This window comes from Lethenteron reissneri, chromosome 7, assembly GCF_015708825.2.
Source record: "Lethenteron reissneri isolate LAM-NWPU_2019-01 chromosome 7, ASM1570882v1, whole genome shotgun sequence".
NCBI classification, from domain to species: domain Eukaryota; kingdom Metazoa; phylum Chordata; class Hyperoartia; order Petromyzontiformes; family Petromyzontidae; genus Lethenteron; species Lethenteron reissneri.
In genome coordinates, this window is record NC_083785.1 from 13,254,584 (window position 1) to 13,276,395 (window position 21,812).

At 43.0% G+C, this 21,812-nt stretch overlaps 1 protein-coding gene across 1 annotated transcript in view; it reads right to left on the reverse strand.

Annotated features, from left to right (window-relative positions):
• Nucleotides 1-20,102, reverse strand: part of LOC133358326 (collagen alpha-1(XV) chain-like) — a 51,287-nt gene extending 31,185 nt beyond the window's left edge. Inside the window, 8 exon segments of the mRNA XM_061576596.1 lie at nucleotides 1,254-1,319; nucleotides 3,321-3,356; nucleotides 4,873-4,926; nucleotides 9,554-9,664; nucleotides 12,505-12,615; nucleotides 13,519-13,629; nucleotides 14,528-14,613; nucleotides 19,962-20,102. Coding sequence (XP_061432580.1) covers nucleotides 1,254-1,319; nucleotides 3,321-3,356; nucleotides 4,873-4,926; nucleotides 9,554-9,664; nucleotides 12,505-12,615; nucleotides 13,519-13,629; nucleotides 14,528-14,613; nucleotides 19,962-20,058 — 672 coding nt within the window. The 5' untranslated portion in view covers nucleotides 20,059-20,102.
• Nucleotides 20,103-21,812: the final 1,710 nt, after the last annotated feature.

Consider the following 21,812-nt stretch of genomic DNA (forward strand, 5'->3'; position numbering starts at 1 on the left):
TGCAGCCCCGCTGCTGACTGCAGCCTCCTCGCTGCTTCGGGTCGGTCACCGCTGGCCAACGGTGCCGATCCTCGCTCCCCCCGTGTTCGTGGCGATCTCGCCACACCCCGCTTCGCCCTTCGTGGCCTTCCTCTGTTCCTGGTTCCCCGTCACTCCCCCTGCTCTTCCGGTTCCCCTCCTTCTATCTCAACCCCTCTCCCCCCACGTGACCTAACTCCTCCCCCCCTGACGGCACCTCAGAAGGGCCGTTTACAACCGCATTACAGATGTAACAGAGCTACTCAACAGTTTCAATGTGCAACTTCAAGGAAAGGGGAAGCTCATCTGTCATATGCAATCACATGTCAAAGCATTTGAAGTAAAATAAGGCCTCCTCATCAAACAAGTGAAGGAGGAAAACTTCTGCCATCTCCCCACAACTCAAAATCTGTTATCAGAAAAACCATTGGTTGCATTCCCAAACAAAACATGTGTGGATTCATTGGAAAAATTGCAAAAGGAGTTCCAATTTAGATTTAAAGAGCTTCATCTCCATGAACAGGACATACAGCTTTTCCGCAACCCATTTTCTATTGACATTGAAAATGTGAATACAATTTACCAAATGGAACTGGCTGAACTGCCTTCATAATTTCTATGCATCTCTCCCCTCTGAGACATATCCTCATCTCAGGAACCATGCACTCAAAATGGCAACCATCTTTGGCAGCACTTATGTCTGTGAACAGACTTGTACCAGAATGAAACATTTGAAATCTCCAACCAGATCTAGACTAACGGATACACACTTGCATCACTTGTTACGACTAGCAGTGACAAATATGGAACCGGACATTGACCATCTCATTAGCCAAAAGCAGGCCCATAGTTCCCATTGAAATACTGGAAAGTTTGTTGATTTAACTTTACTTGTTCTTCATTTTAAATATTGTATTTGTTCCCGTTTTGTTTCTTCACTTCAAAATAAGATATATGCAGTGTGCATAGGAATTTGTTCATAGTTTTTTTTAACTATAGTCCGGCCCTCCAACGGTCTGAGGGACAGTGAACTGGCCCCCTGTTTAAAAAGTTTGAGGACCCCTGCTCTAAACATTGTACAAGATTACAAGATCTCAGATTGATGTCCTGACAATTCTCAAACATAAGACTCCACCTTGGCCTAAAGTGCCATGTAGGCATTTGGGCAATCCAGCCACCCACATGGAGATTGAAGTCACAGATACTGGTCATACAGAAGAGGGTAAACAACTTACCGGTACTTCCACGACACTTCCGGGAGGTCCAGGGGGCCCGGGAAGGCCTTTCAAACCGAGTGGGCCCTGAAATACAAATGCCACTAGTTAGCTTTACAATAATGGTACATGGCAGGGTTTGGCAACCTCCGGCTCCGGAGCCACATGTGGCTCTTTAAGGACTGCTTTATGACGCTATTTATTAAGGACCACTATCTCGTATTCACATGCATTGCAGCTCTTGAAATATTTTGTTTTTTTAATCCAATTCGAAAACATTGGCTTTTATTATTATTTTCGTTGCCAACCGCTAGTATAGTGTCATGTTCTTTTTTTTAGTCGGTGCAATAATGAACAATAACCATATCAGGAATTAGTACATGTAATCGGCATCATCATTGGTTAACTGCAGCTCAAAGACTCAGTTCTACAAGGTGTGTGGTGAAGTTAGGAGATGTCCATGCACTCGAAATTTGAAGGCCTGAAGACCAGAATCGGTGATTTCACCGACAATGATTTCAGGGAGGCAATTCCCTATCTGGACAGCAGAGTGAAGGGAGCTTCTGTCCAGGGAGCAATGTTCTGGCAACTGGGGGGCAAGGGCATGGCTTGGCAGGGTTGTGGACTATCGGGTGGCATGGCGTCTTTCATGTGGGGGTGGAAGCATAGCCTGAAGCTCTGTGGGGCAGTGGTTGGTGTGCATTTTGTGATAACAGCAACTTGTCGACGGTTATGCACGATGGGGATGGTGAGTTGTGTACTGGCGGTGGCTTCATCAATACCAATTATTTTCAGCGCCTTCCTCTGGCTGTTGTCGAGAGGGTTGCGTGAGGTAAGTTGGTGGGGCTTTCATCCAGCACAAAGAGGCGTACTCCATGATGCTGTGGACTTGAGCTTTGTAGACTGTGGCTCGGCCCTCTGTGTCAAGTTTGTTGGTCATGTTTCTCAGTGCACCCAGATTCTGTCCTGTTATGATGGAGATGTTGGTGAGATGTTTTGACCATGGGACCTTGCTGTCAATGGTAACACCGATGATCTAAAGCTGGTTGGTTGATGCTAGCTGACAGTCACCAAAATAGGGATCCAGCTTGGATGGAATTCTCTTCCGAGATAGTATCTTGGTCTGGCACATTGATGGTTCGAAAATTATCTTCCATTTGTCTGCCCTGATGTTCATTTTATTAAGATCCCTGTTCAGGCTAGTTGCCACTGCATTGCTTTCTGCAGGTGCTCCTATTGGAGCATAGAGGGTTGAGTCGTCAGCGTAGAGGTATAGCTGAGTTCTCGCAGGCATCGACCAGGTCGTCAATGAAGATGGAGAAGAGAAGTGTATCGAGAATTACGTATCCTTGTGGTACATAGGCATTGGTGGGAGAAGGTTATGAAGCCTGGCCGGACAATACAACTCTGATGGATCTGTTGGAGAGGTAGCTCTGCAGCCATGTCATGGAGCGGAGTTTGGCATATAGGCCCTTGTGCCACACTTTGTTAAAGGTTCCCTTGATGTCCCGAGCTATGGCAAGACTTCTTCCCCCTTGTCCAGGGAGGTGTTCCACCTCTGCCTCTGTCCACCTAGCATGATACATTTCTTCACCACAATCGATGGTGCGTTGAACTGTGAGTACTTTTACCTCTTTCCAAGCTGTTTGGCCAGCGTGAAAACGTAGGGCAAAATACCATCGAGAGGGTAATTCCAGAGCTTCTGCAAGTGGAGGAGGTTATTTTGCCAAGCAGTGATGCGAGCAAGCAATTGCAGGGCGACACCTGTATCGTTCACAATGTACTTGACTGAAGAATGCATTGTTGCTGAATTAATTGACTGATAGGCAAGTATGCCTGGCACCCAACTAATGGAGAGAGCATTTGTTGGTTGCAACACACAAATTAATCAGAGGCCCGATACGCCTTCAATCCAGTTGGGTATTAACAGAATACAGCTTGCATGGAATGGAAGATGCTCAAGTGGTGCCAAATGCATACATTGCTAGCTTAAGGAGATTGGTGCATCACGATCCAGAACAAATGCTGTGAGCCTCTTGTACTCATTCAATTACGTGATGTAGGTTGTGTCATTAATTTAGTACACACCTGAACTCCGGGTGAACCTTTGCTTCCCTTTGGTCCCTGAAAGAGATCATTAGGTACATCAAATATAAGTGCGTTTCCCCATCATATAAGAGACACAGTCAAATGCATAAGCACAATGCCAAATACATTTTGTAAGGAATGCTGTGCCTACATGGATAAACAGCTCTATAGATTTTGATGAGAACAAAAACTTCAATTAATACCTTGACATTGTCTGTACAGTATTATATGAATGTCTCTATGATCTCTCTTTCATGGAAGCATTTGTAAGTCGGTTGACATTCATTAATATTTTCATTTCACTCTGGCTGCCACTTTGGAGTAAATTAACAAATAGGTATTATTTTTTGAGGTATGCAGTAGCAAGGTTTGCATAATAGCACTGCTTGCTTGGCTGATTAATAAATGTCCATTACTTTGTAAATATTGTCTGTCTACCTTTGCATTGTGTAACTACACATGGATGTGCATTCATTCTACTACAACAGATCCAAAATGCGTCTGCACGTTTCATTTACAACCTACCACACTGCTCCGGCACCTCCGCCCCTCTTATAGAAATGCACCTGGCTCCCCATTTACTACTGCTGTCTGTTCAAGCTCCTTACGCTAGTATATACATCTCTTCATGGCCTTGCCCCACCTGACCTCGCTTCTCTCGTCTCGTTTGTTTTCCTCCCCACCCGCTCTGGTCTCAATCTCTCCTACTCCTAACCATTCCCCCCTTCTCCTTGTGCACAATCCTGTTTTCTTACTTGCCTGTTTGTAATGGAATAAACTTCCCCTTCACGTTAAGAGAGCAACCCTCCCTGTGTAGTTTTCACTCATCCCGCAAGCCTCACCTCTTCTCCATGGTCCATCCTTCCCTCCATCCCGAGGTACCCCCGTAATTCCCATACCCACTAACCTCCCTCCCCACACCCCATCTCTATTGACCATATCACTTTAACCGACCCTCATTGTACCACTCATAACCCTTGTAAAGGGCCTTATATAAAGGCGATATATTAAAATAAGATAAGATGAGCAGGGTTCATTGCATGACAGTCAAACCAATATTTGAATGATCAGATCTGGAATTTAGCCAAATTAAGCGCATCACTAAAATTAATTAGATGGATTTTTTGTGTGCAGCCATTGATGACTGATCTGAGAAAATCAACTCAGTACACTTGGGAACCTCGTTTAATTAAAGGCGGCTGTCTGGATATGAACCCAGGACCTCAGCGGTGCCAGATCAGTACCCTGACCTCTTAGCCACCCAGCAATCTGATCGATTTCTAAAATGTATTTTTTTATATAATTGTAGCAATTATTGCTTTTGAAATACATATGTGGTAGAAGGGTTTAAAAACCAGCAGCCTGCCATTTAAATTAGTAGGGTCAAGTATGGAAATGTATTATTTAACTCACTATTAAGAAAGTATGACAAGCGCAGGCTGTCCATGCTTCTCACTGGTGCGATGGTAGCATGCGCAGCTGAGCAAACACCTTCTTTAAAGATACTTTATGAAGGTTTTGTTGGCTATGCCAAAGGGGTTGGGATGCTCACCTCAGCACCCTTTAATCCTTGCTTTCCTGGTATCCCTGGTGGCCCCCTGATCCCCTGAAAAACATAGAAAGCAAACAAACACGGCTTGAGTAGGGTACGAATATAAGACAATAATAATAAAATGGGATCAGTTTTGGCAATTGCCCACACTGAAAAATAAAGACCTTTGACCCTTACAAATCTAGTATTTATCAGTTTCCAAAGAGTTTGCTTTCCCAAACATCAGGCATGCCACCAAACAATTATTTAGCACATTGATTCGTCTTAGTACACAATTACTAACCCCAAATCTTAGAGTTATTAAACACATTAGCTATGGCCATTGGGAGTTAGTTTTAAGGATCTGCAAGACAAGCCTAGCTTTGCACTCTGCTATAGCTGTTTCTATAACTGCGCAATAAATTCAATTAAGCTGCTACGTTTTTTTTTATTAAGAGGTCTACTTTTTTGATAGCTTTAAACTGTTGCAGTAGCAGCTGTTATAACTTTTATGAAAGGCCGATTTCTCACAGAATATGTGACTTTTTACAGCTGACAGATAGTAGGCATAAGACGCAGAGCACACTTTGACTAATGCTCGTAAAATGTGTTCTGGGATGTTTGTTGTTTGCAGTTGAATTTGTTAAACAATTATTGCCCAAAAGAGAGGTAGGCTAACTTTTTTTTGCCAACAATGCACAAACTATCTGTGTCAGTGTGGAATCGTCTTAGCTTATTGTTAAAATAAAAACATAATACACTATGCTTCCTGCATGTTAACTTATTGAGCTTAATTTTAAGAATAATTTAAAAGTCTAATTGTTCAAATCAATTTCTAGACACGTTGCAGGATAGTTACATTGTTAGATCATCAAGTCATATTTGGTTGAACCTCAGTTCTCCTGTTGATGTCACAATAATATATTAGGTTCACAAAAAGCAGCCTGAGATCCATTCCACTGGTCTCTAGAAACTTCATTTCTAGGTGCTATTTCCAAAAGGTTTTATCTGATGTTCCGAGGGCGTTGGGTTACTCGCTATAAATGGTGGTGAATAACCACAACATTTTTGCAGGTTGCAGTATAAACTTAACAATGCCACAGAATAAAACACTGACATTTTCCAATTTTAACACCAACACACAGTTTCACAGCTGACTCATGTTGTTTTTAAACATTACACATGTCGATGGCCAAAGGTGATGATGACATCATGAGTTGTTTGTAACGTCTGGGTAGGTGGTAACATCAGTGCCCAACTGCGATAGGAAACTTATAACTGTCATAAAGATATTGCAACCACATGCTGTCAGTGCAACAGCCCTGTCAGGTATTTTGATTTGCATTTCACAAGAGCGCGTTTTAACGAAAATTACTTGAAATACGAAACAATGCAGAATCTCAATATTTATGCAAACAAACTTTAGAGCAGTGGCTTCCAGCTTTTTTGGATCGCTGTCAACCCTCACCATACAATAAAAAAAATATGGTGTCTTGTGAAGATAATCCTAATGGCAACAAGACCGGGGACTACTCCTCAAGGCCTTGTGGCGCACCTTTCTTCTGTGATCCACATATTGGGAACCACTGCCTTAGAATATTCCCTATTCGTGTAGTTCAACTCCATTGAAGTTGTAGATGTCTGATTGAGCTACTGCAGCTCGTGCGTTCATCACGCTGCTTTTTGTGACCTTTGCACGACATACCCAGCCGCTGTGCATGGTGGTGCATGTGTGAGCCTGTAAGAAACCAAAGCCACGGTGTGGATGGCAGAGATGGGTAGTCCTGATTTATAATCGGTACATGCTCCTATCTCACTGCTAGAGGCATTTGAAACTAAGTGAGAAGCTTGGTACGCAATTATTTCTCTCATTCTGAAAGACAAGTTTTGGATTAAGGGTAATATGCACCCATCTGTAAAATATATACTTCTAAATAATAATGAAATGAACAGTGCTTTGTCAATTAACTGGTCGATGAAGGTCTCCCCATGCCAGTGCAAGGTTGGCGAAGTGAAGGGGTGCCCATGACTACTTCAGAAAAATACTTGTCAGTGATGTTAGCCGTGGCCAAGAACCGAACTTGGGTTGCCAGATTCACAGCAGCTAAACCGCTTATGCATGTGTAGTGGTTCACACAAAGGGAGACGAAGGTTTCTTTGGAGGCAACACGTTTATTTAGCAATTCAGCCCTAAACACAAAGGGGTATCTCCCATTCCACAGATAACCTAGGGAGGTCGTCTCTCTGGGCTAGCCAAACCCTAACACACACTGGGGAGGCTATATTAGACCGGACCCCGACTCGGGTCCGGGTCTTGTCTTCGGGGATTTTCTTCCAGGTGACGACTTCATGTCTTCATTCATACAACAGCAGCCAGCCCTGTTCAGGGCTCCGGCTTATATTCTCGGTGGGGGGCTCGTTCTGCCCCTAGCCACGCCCACCTTCTGGAAGCTCCCAGAAGGATCTCGATAGGACCTGTGGTCCCCCAGCCCTCTCCTTGGAGGCCCCCCCAGTCGGTACCTCCAGTCACGTGTGCCGCGGGGACACTCAGAGTGCCATGGCCCCTTGTGAACCCCGCACCGTGCACGACACTCTCGCCCCCTAACCTCTGGGGGCTGGCACTGCACGTGGAGTGCAGTGCCATCCATCCCTGACAGGTCATCTCAGCCGGCCCCAGTGCAGGGCTGACAGTGGTGCCACTACACGTGTATGTTGAAACTATACTATATATACTGTACCATGGGGAGTGGTAGTGGTTAGTGCGCTGCGCTACGAACCCGGCAACCCAAGTTTGATTCCCGCTAACGGCCAACGTCAGTGACGATTATCTGAACCAGTACTGAGCCTCCCCTAGGTCGATTCAGCCTGAAATGAGTACCTGGTGCAGTGTGCAAATGTCACCAATGGGGAGAAAAAGGCGGTCAGTTGTAGTGCTTTACACCCACCCCCTCGTGTACTGTGCCATCCTTCATAGGTGTTCGCTAACAGCACTTGCCCCAAAAAGTATGTTAAGGCTATGAGTGGGATCTTTCACATATATACCATAGAATGATATTCCATTTAGCCATATAGATTGTTTGGAAAAATTATGTTAGAGAGGGCCTAGTAAGGTCACCATCATTCATAGTCTCACAATGCATCAATCCATCTAGCTGCTGCACAAGCTGATATCATTGCTCCATCTCTGCAGTGGTCATCCTCTCCGGTCCGTGTCCCTCCTTTGGCTGTCACTCCACCATGAGTCTCGACCACTGATAATCATCCTTTCTCGCAATATGTCTGACCAAAGCCTACGTACTTTGCTATAACTATTCAATAAGATTACTTTTTGCATTTGTTCTCTGATTCATGAGTTCCTCTTCCTGTTTCTCAGTGTAGTTCCAAGCATGCACCTCCCCATGCTTCTTTTCACACTTTTCAGATTTTGTGTAAAAAAATATTGTCAGTCTTCATGTTTCCGATCTAATGTCATGACAGGCAATATGCACTGATTGAAAACTCTCTTTAGGTACATTGGAACGTTGCTTTTCATTATCAAGTGCAGATTTCCAGAAGCACTCCAACCTGCTCTCGCTCACATGAGATATGTACTGTACGTGTTATCGTCGTTAAAGTCCAAAATGCAATTGTACACAACTGAAAAATAAAGCGAGTTAAGTGTACATTCACCATTTATAACCAATCGACTGCACAGCCGCGTGACACTGCACCACACGAGTGGATGAACCTGTGCCTCTGTCAAAATGCTCATGCATGTGTGGGCATGCATCGACTCTGCCGTGAAATTCTCCACGTAATTTGTGAGTCTACTCCCGCGGGACTGCTTGCTGCCATTAAGCTGTGTTTTCCCAGGAGGCATCTCCTAGTTTTTGTGAACACAAGTTGACAATAAAATAAGGTTCAGGCTTGAACTTTGAAGCTATAACCACTCTGTAACCACTCTGCAGATGGTTTGAGTTGATAGATGGTGGTGGAAAGTGTCCTCAGGAAAAAAAATATATTTTTTAATGGCTGCCTCATGCCACTGCTGGTGGAAGGGGTCTAATCGAGGAATTTCTACAGAGCCCCTCTAAAATGAATTGGCCTACTTTTCCACGCTGGCGAGATGTGTTTGAAGAAGAGATGGGCGTACACACACTATACTCCACCATATGCGACCTGATAATCAACTTCTGGTGGGGGAGGGGGGGATTGAAAAAAGTAATCCATCATACCAGGCTGGGAGAAAGAACTGATCCGAAAATCCTCTGGACTGTCCAGTGTGCGAAGAATTACAAATGGCAGTATCCCTATCGCTATGTAGTACAGCCTTAACTACTATATATATTTTTTTATTTTATTTTACCAAGTAAGACCCACTGAGCTAAATAGGTGTTTTGTCAGAAGCGATCTGGCCACAAATAATAGCTCAACGATGTGGCTTATCACGTGGAAATTTAAAGCAGCCAAATACTCTAAACGTATGGTTCTAAATGTAGAGGGGAAAAACCGGAGAACTCGGAGTAAAATAAACGCGACCACGGGCAAAACATACAAACTTCAAATATGCAGGCGTCAGGGTTGGGATCGAACACACAACCTTCTGTATACCCGGCGAGGTAGTTAACATCTCGCCACCGTGGCACCCCATACATTTACAGCCAGCGCAAACATTACCAGGCACTCTGTCTTGTTGGAGAACCCAGTCAAAAAGTGAACTTACTTGTTCACCCTTGATCAGAAGAAATTCCTTGGTTATTTGTCCTTTGGGTTGAAGCTTGCTGGGTATAGAATCGTCTACTTTCACTGTAGGAAGTACCGTTATTTTCTTTTCCTGTGCGTGTTAAAAACATCCCGCCGTCATCCGGGGGAAACACTGCATGGTATATTGTGAATGATTGGTCATTCGTGTTTTGGTCAATTTGCACAAAATTTAATCATTACTGTCTACTTCTGCTCGATCACACGGTGTACGTAACTATTTGAAAATTTGAAAAGAAATCACAATATGAATGACGTTATCTGCAGGTAAGCGTAACCCCATTAGGGGTCATTGCTCAAATTAATGGATGGTGGGTTTTGTTCAGCTAATGTCACTGAATTCAATGTGGTATTTTTTCACGAGTTTTGTCCAGTGCTTAATTTCAGCCATAGCAGTGTGAAATTCGGTTACATTCATTGTTTCGGAATACTACATCCATCTCGCCAAAAACATATCATTATTATTATGGCTAGTGCTCTAGTGCTTATACCAATAATCCCTACTCCAAGGCAGCGTAGAAATTGAGTGAGAAATGAAGCCCTGGTTGTTTTCCAGCACTGACTGAAGTTCTTTCTAAGACACTATAAAGACTGATAATTGGTTCTTTACCCTTCTATCTGGCAACAAAACTGACACCTTTTTGCAAGGAGTCATGTTTGCATAGACCGCAATACCTGCAGTCATAAATACAAACAAAAGACATAACTCTGATAATGTGCACTGTCCTTGAAGTTGATTGGTCCACACCCGAGACAGCTTTCCTTCGAGCCTAGTCTCATATGGGTTGGACCAGATGACGCCAAAAGGCGCACAACTCAAGGACAATGCACCATCAGAGTATGAGAGCTCGGGGCAAGCATCTACACTATGGGGACCTCATTTGCCAGTAAAAATATGATAATTGGTTCTTTACCCTTCTATCTGGCAACAAAACTGACACCTTTTTGCAAGGAGTCATGTTTGCATAGACCGCAATACCTGCAGTCATAAATACAAACAAAAGACATAACTCTGATAATGTGCACTGTCCTTGAAGTTGATTGGTCCACACCCGAGACAGCTTTCCTTCGAGCCTAGTCTCATATGGGTTGGACCAGATGACGCCAAAAGGCGCACAACTCAAGGACAATGCACCATCAGAGTATGAGAGCTCGGGGCAAGCATCTACACTATGGGGACCTCATTTGCCAGTAAAAATATGATAATTGGTTCTTTACCCTTCTATCTGGCAACAAAACTGACACCTTTTTGCAAGGAGTCATGTTTGCATAGACCGCAATACCTGCAGTCATAAATACAAACAAAAGACATAACTCTGATAATGTGCACTGTCCTTGAAGTTGATTGGTCCACACCCGAGACAGCTTTCCTTCGAGCCTAGTCTCATATGGGTTGGACCAGATGACGCCAAAAGGCGCACAACTCAAGGACAATGCACCATCAGAGTATGAGAGCTCGGGGCAAGCATCTACACTATGGGGACCTCATTTGCCAGTAAAAATATGATAATTGGTTCTTTACCCTTCTATCTGGCAACAAAACTGACACCTTTTTGCAAGGAGTCATGTTTGCATAGACCGCAATACCTGCAGTCATAAATACAAACAAAAGACATAACTCTGATAATGTGCACTGTCCTTGAAGTTGATTGGTCCACACCCGAGACAGCTTTCCTTCGAGCCTAGTCTCATATGGGTTGGACCAGATGACGCCAAAAGGCGCACAACTCAAGGACAATGCACCATCAGAGTATGAGAGCTCGGGGCAAGCATCTACACTATGGGGACCTCATTTGCCAGTAAAAATATGATAATTGGTTCTTTACCCTTCTATCTGGCAACAAAACTGACACCTTTTTGCAAGGAGTCAGTTTTGTTGCCAGATAGAAGGGTAAAGAATCAATTATCATATTTTTACTGGCAAATGAGGTCCCCATAGTGTAGATGCTTGCCCCGAGCTCTCATACTCTGATGGTGCATTGTCCTTGAGTTGTGCGCCTTTTGGCGTCATCTGGTCCAACCCATATGAGACTAGGCTCGAAGGAAAGCTGTCTCGGGTGTGGACCAATCAACTTCAAGGACAGTGCACATTATCAGAGTTATGTCTTTTGTTTGTATTTATGACTGCAGGTATTGCGGTCTATGCAAACATGACTCCTTGCAAAAAGGTGTCAGTTTTGTTGCCAGATAGAAGGGTAAAGAACCAATTATCATATTTTTACTGGCAAATGAGGTCCCCATAGTGTAGATGCTTGCCCCGAGCTCTCATACTCTGATGGTGCATTGTCCTTGAGTTGTGCGCCTTTTGGCGTCATCTGGTCCAACCCATATGAGACTAGGCTCGAAGGAAAGCTGTCTCGGGTGTGGACCAATCAACTTCAAGGACAGTGCACATTATCAGAGTTATGTCTTTTGTTTGTATTTATGACTGCAGGTATTGCGGTCTATGCAAACATGACTCCTTGCAAAAAGGTGTCAGTTTTGTTGCCAGATAGAAGGGTAAAGAACCAATTATCATACTATAAAGACTGTAAAGTACATTTATTTTAATTTTATCAGGTAAGGCCCACTGAGCTATATGGGTCTTTTTCAGAACGGACCTGACCACAAATGATAGCTCAACAAAGTGGCTTATCATGTGGAAATTTATAGCAGCCAAATACTCTGAACACATGATTTTAAATGTGGAGGGAAAAACCGGAAGACCCGGAGAAAAATCCGCGCAACCACGGGGAGATCATGAAAACTGCAAATATACAGGTGTCAGGGTCGGGATCGAACACATGACCTTCTGTATACCCGGCGAGGTAGTTAACATCTCGCCATCGTGGTGCCCCCTAAATTACCAGCCAGCACAAAAACCTTGCAAGGCACTCTCTCTTGTTGGAGAACCCAGTCAATAAGTTAACTTACTTGTTCACCCTTGATAAGAGGAAATTCCTTGGTTATTTGTCCTTTGGGTTGAAGCTTGCTGGGTATAGAATCGCCTACTTTCACTGTAGGAAGTACCGTTATTTTCTTTTCCTGTGCGTGTTAAACACATCCCGCCGTCACCCGGGGGAAACACTGCATGCTATATTGTGAATGATTGGTCATTCGTGTCTTGGTCAATTTGCACAAAATTGAATCATTACTGTCTACTTCTGCTAGATCATACGGTGTACGTAACGATTTGAAAATTTGAAAAGAAATCACAATATGAATGACGTTATCTGCAGGTAAGCGTAATCCCATTACGGGTCATTGCTCAAATTAATGGATGGTGGGTTTTGTTCAGCTAATGTCACTGAATTCAATGTGGTATTTTTTCACAAGTTATGTCCAGTGCTTAATTTCAGCCAGAGCAGTGTGAAATGTGGTTACATTAATTGTTTCGGAATACTACATCCATCTCGCCAAAAACATTTAATTATTATCATGGGGAGTGCTCTAGTGCTTATACCAATAATTCCTACTCCAAGGCAGCGTAGAAATTGAGTGAGAAATGAAGCCCTGGTTGTTTTCCAGCACGGACTGAAGTTCCTTCTAAGACACTATAAAGACTGTAAAGTACATTTATTTTATTTTATCAGGTAAGGCCCACTGAGCTATATAGGTCTTTTTCAGAACGAACCTGGCCACAAATGATAGCTCAACAAAGTGGCTTATCATGTGGAAATTTATAGCAGCCAAATACTCTGAAAACATGATTTTAAATGTGGAGAGAAAAGCCGGAGGACCCGGAGAAAAATCCGCGCAACCACGGGGAGATCATGAAAACTGCAAATATACAGACGTCAGGGTTGGGATCGAACACATGACCTTCTGTATACCCGGCGAGGTAGTTAACATCTCGCAATCGTGGTTCCCCCTAAATTACCAGCCAGCACAAAAAACCTTGCAAGGCACTCTCTCTTGTTGGAGAACCCAGTCAATAAGTTAACTTACTTGTTCACCCTTGATAAGAGGAAATTCCTTGGTTATTTGTCCTTTGGGTTGAAGCTTGCTGGGTATAGAATCGCCTACTTTCACTGTAGGAAGTACCGTTATTTTCTTTTCCTGTGCGTGGTAAACACATCCCACCGTCACCCGAGGGAAACACTGCATGCTATATTATTAATGATTGGTCATTCGAGTCTTGGTCAATTTGCACAAAATTTAATAATTACTGTCTTCTTCTGCTAGATCACACGGTGTACATAACGATTTGAAAATTTGAAAAGAAATCACGAAATAACGATTGCATAGTCTACAGGTGAGTGTAATCCCATGAGGGGTCATTATTCACATTCATGGATGGTTTGTTTTGTTCAGCAAATGTCACCAAATTCAATGGGGTATTTTGTAATGACTTATGTTCAGTGCTTGATTTCAGCCAGAGCACTCTGAAACGCTGTTCCAGGAATTGTTTTCGCATGCCACATCCTTCTCGCCAAAAACATAATTATTGTTATTATGGGTAGTGCTCTAGTGCTAGTGCCTTACGCCAATAATTCCTACTCCAAGCCAGCCTAGTGATGGAGTGAGAATTGAAGCCCTGGTTGTGTTCCAGCACTAACTGAAATTCCTTCTATGACACTATAAAAACTAAAACTATTTTTTATTTTACCAGGTAAGGCCCACTGACCTATGTAACGCTTTTTCAGAAGCAACTTGGCCATAAATGATAGGTCAACAAAGTGGCGTATCATGTTGAAATGTATAGCAGCCACATACTCTAAACGCATGTTTCTAAATGTGGAGAGAAAAACCAGAGGATCTGGAGAAAAATCCCTGCCACCACAGGGAGAAAGATACGCAAACTCCAAATATACAGGCGGCAAGATTGAACCCACGACCTCCTGTATATCAGGCGAGGTAGTTAACATCTCGTCACCATAGGGTACTACGGTGGCGAGATGATAACAGCTGGTGAGAAAGTAACATCATGTCCACCCTCACCTCTACATGTGCTCACCTGTGTTGCTGAAGGCGTGCTTGATGGTTCAAAGTCTCCCTTAATAGGGGGAAGCTCTTCCTCCTCCGACTTGCCCCCTGAAGGCCCTTAGAAACATGGAAGGGGTTTTGATTAATACAGGACTCACGCAAGCATTACCCCTTATGGATAGTCTGTGACTGCCGGCGGCCTTCATGACCAAATAAGTCTCAGGGGATCACTTCAAAAACATATGATTTCTATATAACAATATTAAATGACGATGAAACCCTCCAGTTGTATATAAAGTGGCATTCTAAACACCCTCAATAACGATGTGTTTGTCTTTACACTTATCATTTGAGCACCAATAGTAGAGTAGTGACATCGCGGGATGTCACTGTGTAGTACCGGCTCTAGAGGGGCCCGGTGAGCGCTGATTGATAGCGCTGGATGGCATCACGCTTGGCGTGCAGTGCCAGCCCTACAGGATAGTGTCAGCCGTAAGAATGGGGTTACTAAAGGCCATGGCACTCTGTGCTACGAACCCCGGGGAGTCGAGTTCAATTCCCGCTTATGGCCAACACCAGTAATGATTGTGAACCATTCCCGGGCCTCCCCTACATCGGCTGAACCTAAAATAAGTACCTGGTGAGGTGGGTGTGTAAGCATCTCCACTAGGAAGATAAAGGCGGCCAGGCATGGTGCTGGGCACCCACCCCCTCGTGTGCCATGCCAACTTTGATAGGCGCTCGCTAACAGCACTTGCCACTACAGTCTGTCAATGCTATAATGAGCCAATAATTTATGTGTCCAGCCCCCCTCATTAATAATCATGATAAGGTGACGTCCTCCAAATGGACACCCCCTCCATTCATAATAATTAGCGGCTGACGTCACTCCACATGGGGGGCGAGGCGGCGCCTCCCCCCTCCTCAGGGTCAACTTACAACCCTCACTACAAAGGCAGAGCCCTCACGTCACGTGGTCTCCGTAACGCTGTTGAGACATCAAAGTAAAAAGGACGTCATGATGAACAAGGGATTATATAACCTTAAAATGAAATAAGTCCGTGTCACCGCGCCCTTATAAACTGCACACGAATTGATGCAATGACTATCACGTCGCGGTCTGCTTTTCGCTTGCAAGCTTCAGATTTACTGCAATACACCCGTCCTAGCATGGGGGGTATTTGTCTTTGCTGTGCATGTACATAATTATAGTTATGATATTTATCATGCTAAAACAGTCGTGTATAATATGTTATTCCGCTGCTGGATGAGGGCCTCTCTATGGCATGTGGGTCATGGGGAGTTATTTGCGGGTTACTGACTGCAGGAGGCATAGACGTGGGGGCATCGGAAGTACAGTCCAACAATGGATCTTCCTGCCCTTCCCGCTGCTGTGCCCAACTTAGTCCGCCAGATGTCTGTGACAACCTGGTGTGCATGGTGGCTACCCGTCCAAGCGCTGTTCAGGCTGAGTTCTGCTTAGCTTCTGAGATGTGGCAATATTGGGTGCATTGTGGGTCATTTTGGTCTAGGCGTGCATGTGTTTGTAAATGCAACGTGAATGCAAAATAACTCATTTAACTTTCAAGCAGAGTTCTTTTGTGCAATGCGGGTGTGAATGCATCCAAATTCATTAGGTTCTCTTTTCTTACACACTTCACTCAAAAGTGAACTTGGCTCACTTGGAGACAACAAAAAATGTATGAATAAGCCAAGCCTCTTTCAGACAGGGCTCCGCGCTGCGTTATAGCTTTGTGAGTTCTTCGGATTCGTGATGGGGCTATGCTATTCACGTGTGCTGCTAGCAGCTGCTTATTGGCGACAGCGATCCAGGGCTGCTGTGTCCTTACACGCACGCAGCTTAACCACAAACCCAGTCAGGTGATGTGTGGGTTTGACAGTCCACAGTTTTCAAAAGGGAAAAAAAGGAATAGAAAAAATCTGGACAGGTAGCCCTGCGTGTCGGCCCGCTTGCTACTGGGGTGGCAAATTGCAAGTTATTGGCTAATTCGATTCCAAATCTGTAAGGTGTTTGAATTGTATGTCATCATCGTCGTTGGCAATAATTTGCTAGAGATGAGAAGTCTGTACTTGGCTCATGACTTATATATTATTCATGAAATTATCATAAACACCAAACTACAAGAACAGTAAATGGTCCCTTCCTTTTTAGTCCTACTGTGATAGAAATCCACTTTGTTGACCTGAGCAGTTTCATCCGTTATTAAAATTGTCACAAGATACAAATGAGGTATAAAAAAATAAACCTATTACAAATCAATATCTGACTGTGCAAAGTGTCTGTGTGTTGCATTGGTGGGTTTTACACATAGTTTTTGTTCCAAACAAAGACTCTTGAAATTAGGTGGAACCAAACTGTTTACACCCAATAATAACAAAATTTATGAGGCATTGCCTTAAACCAATTGCAGTGTTCTCAATGCGACTTTACTAAGCACACAGGCATTGAGCCTTGGTGAGCAATCGTGATGGCCCAATCTGGCATTTTAATCTTTATGGACACAATTCTTAATGTGGTCATGACACGGGTACACTGGTACTCTGCATTTCATTGGGATAAAAAAAAAATATCCCTTCACAAATGAGTCGTCGTACCCTTAGCTGATACTAATTACCACAGTAGAGAGATGAAACAATATTTACATAAGCTGATTCTGAACAACAATGCACGTGCATTTACCACCATATACATAAAATACACCATAATACACCGTGGTATGTGTTTCATAAAACAAACAAATAAATGTATAAAGTGACAGCGATGTCATTTTTGTGTGTGCTCCCAGTCCCCACAGTCCAACCATTTATTTCAAGAGTCCCAGGCCACCCTAGGTGATATAACTTCTTCAGTGGTTACATTTTTTCGTGTGGAAAACAAGAGTGAATTACGTGATGAGCATTTGAAATTAGTGGGTTATCAAATGATGGACTCTTATTCACAATATAAATAACTTGGTGAAACTAAAGTATTGCTACCTTAAGTGGTACAAATTTATTCTCTGGCCCATTGCCTCATTTCAAACACTATTTGAATGTCCCCTTACGTGCTAATTGCATGGCTTTTACAGCCACAAAAGGCTGATATTAACTGCTCTATGTCCCAAAAGCAGTCACCCTGGCAAGGAACATCCCATGCACTGATGCATTCATCACCTTGTCAAGGTGCCTTTGTAAATAGTCACGTGTGAGCAACTTTGGAGGCGTTAAGGTCAGTGGTTGAGAAAAGAAGATGTGTGGTCATGGGGTGGTTTGCTGCCTAGGCATGGGAAAATAATATGAAGCCTTTTGTCTCTTTGCTGGGCCATTTTAAGAGACACAAAGGTTTTTTTTTTTCACCACACAGTAAATACCTGTACATAATCATTTTTTTGGAACAGTGATGGTGGCAAGTTCAACCGCAGCCTTAACACGAGTACATATCCATTTGAAATCAGTCAACATTTATTTTACGTGCAATGCAAACGCTTAGCCCTTCAAATCATCATCGGTCTATTAGTGTTTAAAAACGGGTCTGTTTCAACGGGCGTAGCCTTCGAAAGCCCGCGTTAGCACCACACGGATGCCTGCCGAGGCTTATACCCTACGGGCACACGCTCCTTTATAACAAAACTCACAGCAAACCACCGTTCCTCGTCTCCCACGCAAAATGAAGGAAAAAAAAACGCGCGTGCCCAAATGCCCCTGGGTGCGGCGGCTTAGGCGAGCGCCGTTGATGCCGGAGCATTCCATATTGCAAGGGCGGATTGAAACGAGTCCTTCTCTAACCGCAGTAACGCAGGGACGGGCCGTATGGTTGAGCCATAGTGGTTTGGAGCACCAGGATGCGGTTATTGCCACCATGGTTCCTATAAGGCAATCGTGCCATTTTGCAGATGGCTTGTCATTCCGTTGGCACGCGTACATATGCCATTCATCATTTACTATATAATGAAAGGTAAGTTTTCTAGTTATTTCTTACAGTATAAATTACCTGATGTAACAGTGTCGAGGCATACACTGAATGCTTGAACTGTGATACCTTGACATTTGAAATATTTCTGCATCTCCATAACAACTATACATAGGTGGGGTTTCACGTGAATACACAATTCCAAGTTTATTAATCACACCATTTTACCGTTGTGCATAGCACAGTAACGTTGTGTTGTTATATTATTGGTTCTTTCGGTAAAGTCACGTATAAGGGAAATAATAAAATAATACAAGTATAAAACAATAGAAATTCTCACGACGTTTCGACTGTGGATTTGTGGATTTCACACCTGATGATGATTGCTTGTGTTGCAGTCGAAACGTCGTGAGAATTTGTATTGTTTTATATTTGTATTATTTTATTATTTCTCTTCCACGTGACTTTACCGAAAGAACCAAGGATATGAATCACTGCAGTCACGAAAGCTTTAAATCAAAAGTTGTGTTGTTATATTATATAAAAACACAAAAATGGATTACTAGATCCTAACTTCCAGACAATACAGACAGATATAACAACGTGCATGTTTACATTGTTGTATTGTACGTACTTGGGGTGGAGGGGTGGTTATCAGACTGCTATGAACCCGGTGAAATTAATTTGATAACCGGCCACGGCTAACATCATTGGCGAGTGATATCTGTACCTGTCTCCCCCTTCCCCCATAACTTTACCATCCCTCCCCTAACGGTGAAATGTGGTTAATCTCTGCTCCCCCATTACATATACTGCATGGGGAAGCCTTCATCCGGCAGTAGACTTAGAGGGCTGTACATTATTCCTCTTGTTAAAAATACCTTATCCACGACGTGACTTTACCGAAAGAATCAAAGAGTAATTCCTGCAGTCACGAAAGCTTGAAATCAAGTTTAAAATTAATTGCGTTTACGAAAATGACGTGAAGGCCACCGTTCATGAATTGAACACGTGCTAATACTGCTGACACTCTGAACAGCTTTTTTTACAGATACGTAACCCACCACTCGTTTATGTTACAAAAGGCTTTTATGCGTGGTAACTCTATCAGGCCGTATATATCTTGTTTTTTTGCATGCTACTACATACAGGCTAATTTGACAGCTCACGCTGGTTGTGATACAAGTTCACATAAATGTTAGAGATCTTATCCACTCAACTCGTAAAGGTTGTACTGCACGCACCTTTTGCGTAGAGCTTCAGCACGCAAAATTAGTGTAGGGAAAGCTTAGGTTGTTATGCTGACATCTACTGCACTAATTCTAAATCTAATTGAGGTTTACCAGCTCAAGTCCTGTCTTGTGATGACGTAATCACACACATTGCTAAAAAATTGCTCTCTTTAACGACACAATCACAATGGAAATGATTTTGTAAGACAACACGGTGTGTATACCGTATATTAGCATAAGTAGGAGCAGATCATATATGCGTGTAAATTATAAACGTACAGTCCATACTCATTGATTCAAACAATAAATAAACGAATGCATACCTTCATTCTCATCATCTCTACCAGCTATGATTCCGTTGTCACCTTTAACCGGTCCGCTGTCTGTCGTTTCATCCTGAATAGTCTTCATCATCGTCATCTTCGATTGGGTCCAGATGATCTATGTCTTCATCACTAATCTTCGTGTTTCCGTTCTCATCTTCATTTTCTACTTCCTCCACTTCTTCTTCCAATTCCTCCTCTTTGTTGTCCTCTTCCCCTTCTTTTTCCTCTTTAGCCTCCCCTAAAAAATCGACATCTTCGTAATCTTCCTCAGGGTAATCTTCATCTTCGTTCTGTCCCTCATCTATTTCTTCTGTCTCGTTCTCGTCCAAATTTTCCTGGTTTTCGTCGGTCAACTCTTCTTCAAGATCATATTCGTCTTCTTCATTGAACGACGGATCTGTAGGCGCGACAGTGGTTTGTTTACCATCCTTTGATTCCACCTTCCCCGTCTTTGGCAATGCAGGTGCTTTTGTGGGTACCTTGAATACACTCCACCACTGCGCTGATACTGGAGGAAGAACGATCAAACATAGAAAAATCCAGCACAGATTAAAGTGCTTCATGTTTAATAACTCATCTGTGACACAGCACAGGCTTTGGTCACGGACTTGAACAGCTCCGAGAAAAGTCCAAACGTCGCTGCTTCTGCTTCTGCGAGCCTTGCTCTTTGGACCCGATGAATCGCTAACACACCCACGCGCGTTGCCAACAACCACCTTTTATGTCGGCTTTACAAAACCCAACATTTCTTTGGTGGTGGGAATTTTTACTCAACACCGTTTGCGTCGCTCTGCCTGGCTTAGCAAACAGTGGAACCTTGCTTGATATATATGAGCACTTCCCAGATACGACTCGTGGTTTATATATGCTGTACCCTCCCCAATTAAACACTTCTCGTGGTGGAGGTTGAGGGGGGGGATCCCTCGACTTGGAAACACGAGGCACGTCTCAGAGATTTCTCAATCGGAGCCCGTGCCAAGATGTTTTGTAAACAGCGCCACGTTCGGATACTTCGTGTTTGTCACAACCGTTGATGCAAATAAATTGTTTCTAATGACCGTTATGCGTCTAAAGCGAACAGATGTTAGGCAAAATTAGATGTTAAGCATATGAACCAAGTAAGAATTTTCAATATATTCCTTGTGTGTATTACAACACACGAAAGCCGGTCAAATATTTTATTTTCGTAATAGAGAAACAAGATCGTACACGTGAACACGACATGAACCCTCAACAACGATCATCTTTACGTATGATTTTTACATGGCAAATATTGTTTAGTTGATATTCCACTTTTATATCACAACTAAATGTCTGTTGTATTGCTGTTATGTGTACTTAGAAACATTGTGTAACTAATTCTTATCAATAGTGAATAAAAATTGTCAAAAGTTGCATTTTGATGTGTGAACAATTATAATTTTTGATCGGGCAAGTACAGAATTGATTTTCTGTATGTCATTGACAGTAAATGCTGTAAAGAGAAAACTATGGGATGTGAATGACGCATTTCCTTCACCTTTGTGACCTAAGCAATCAGTCACTCAAAAGTGTGTCTAAAAATACTTTTTTTTACTTTCTTTAAAAATAACAAAGTAGGTTATCTTATTGACATCAAAGATTTTCAAACCCAAGGCTTCACATTTGTCAACAAAATTGTCATGTTTTGTGTGATTTCATTCATTATTTATTCCACATTGATGGAATTGTATACGTGCGCGTTTATAGGAGTGAGGGCAAAAGTTTGAAGTTTAGATTACACAGTAGTCCTGTGATGGAACGGTGAAACGCGGAATGGAGTTGAACTGGCTACAAAATAAACAGGTGGGCCACTTTATCGAATGCTCC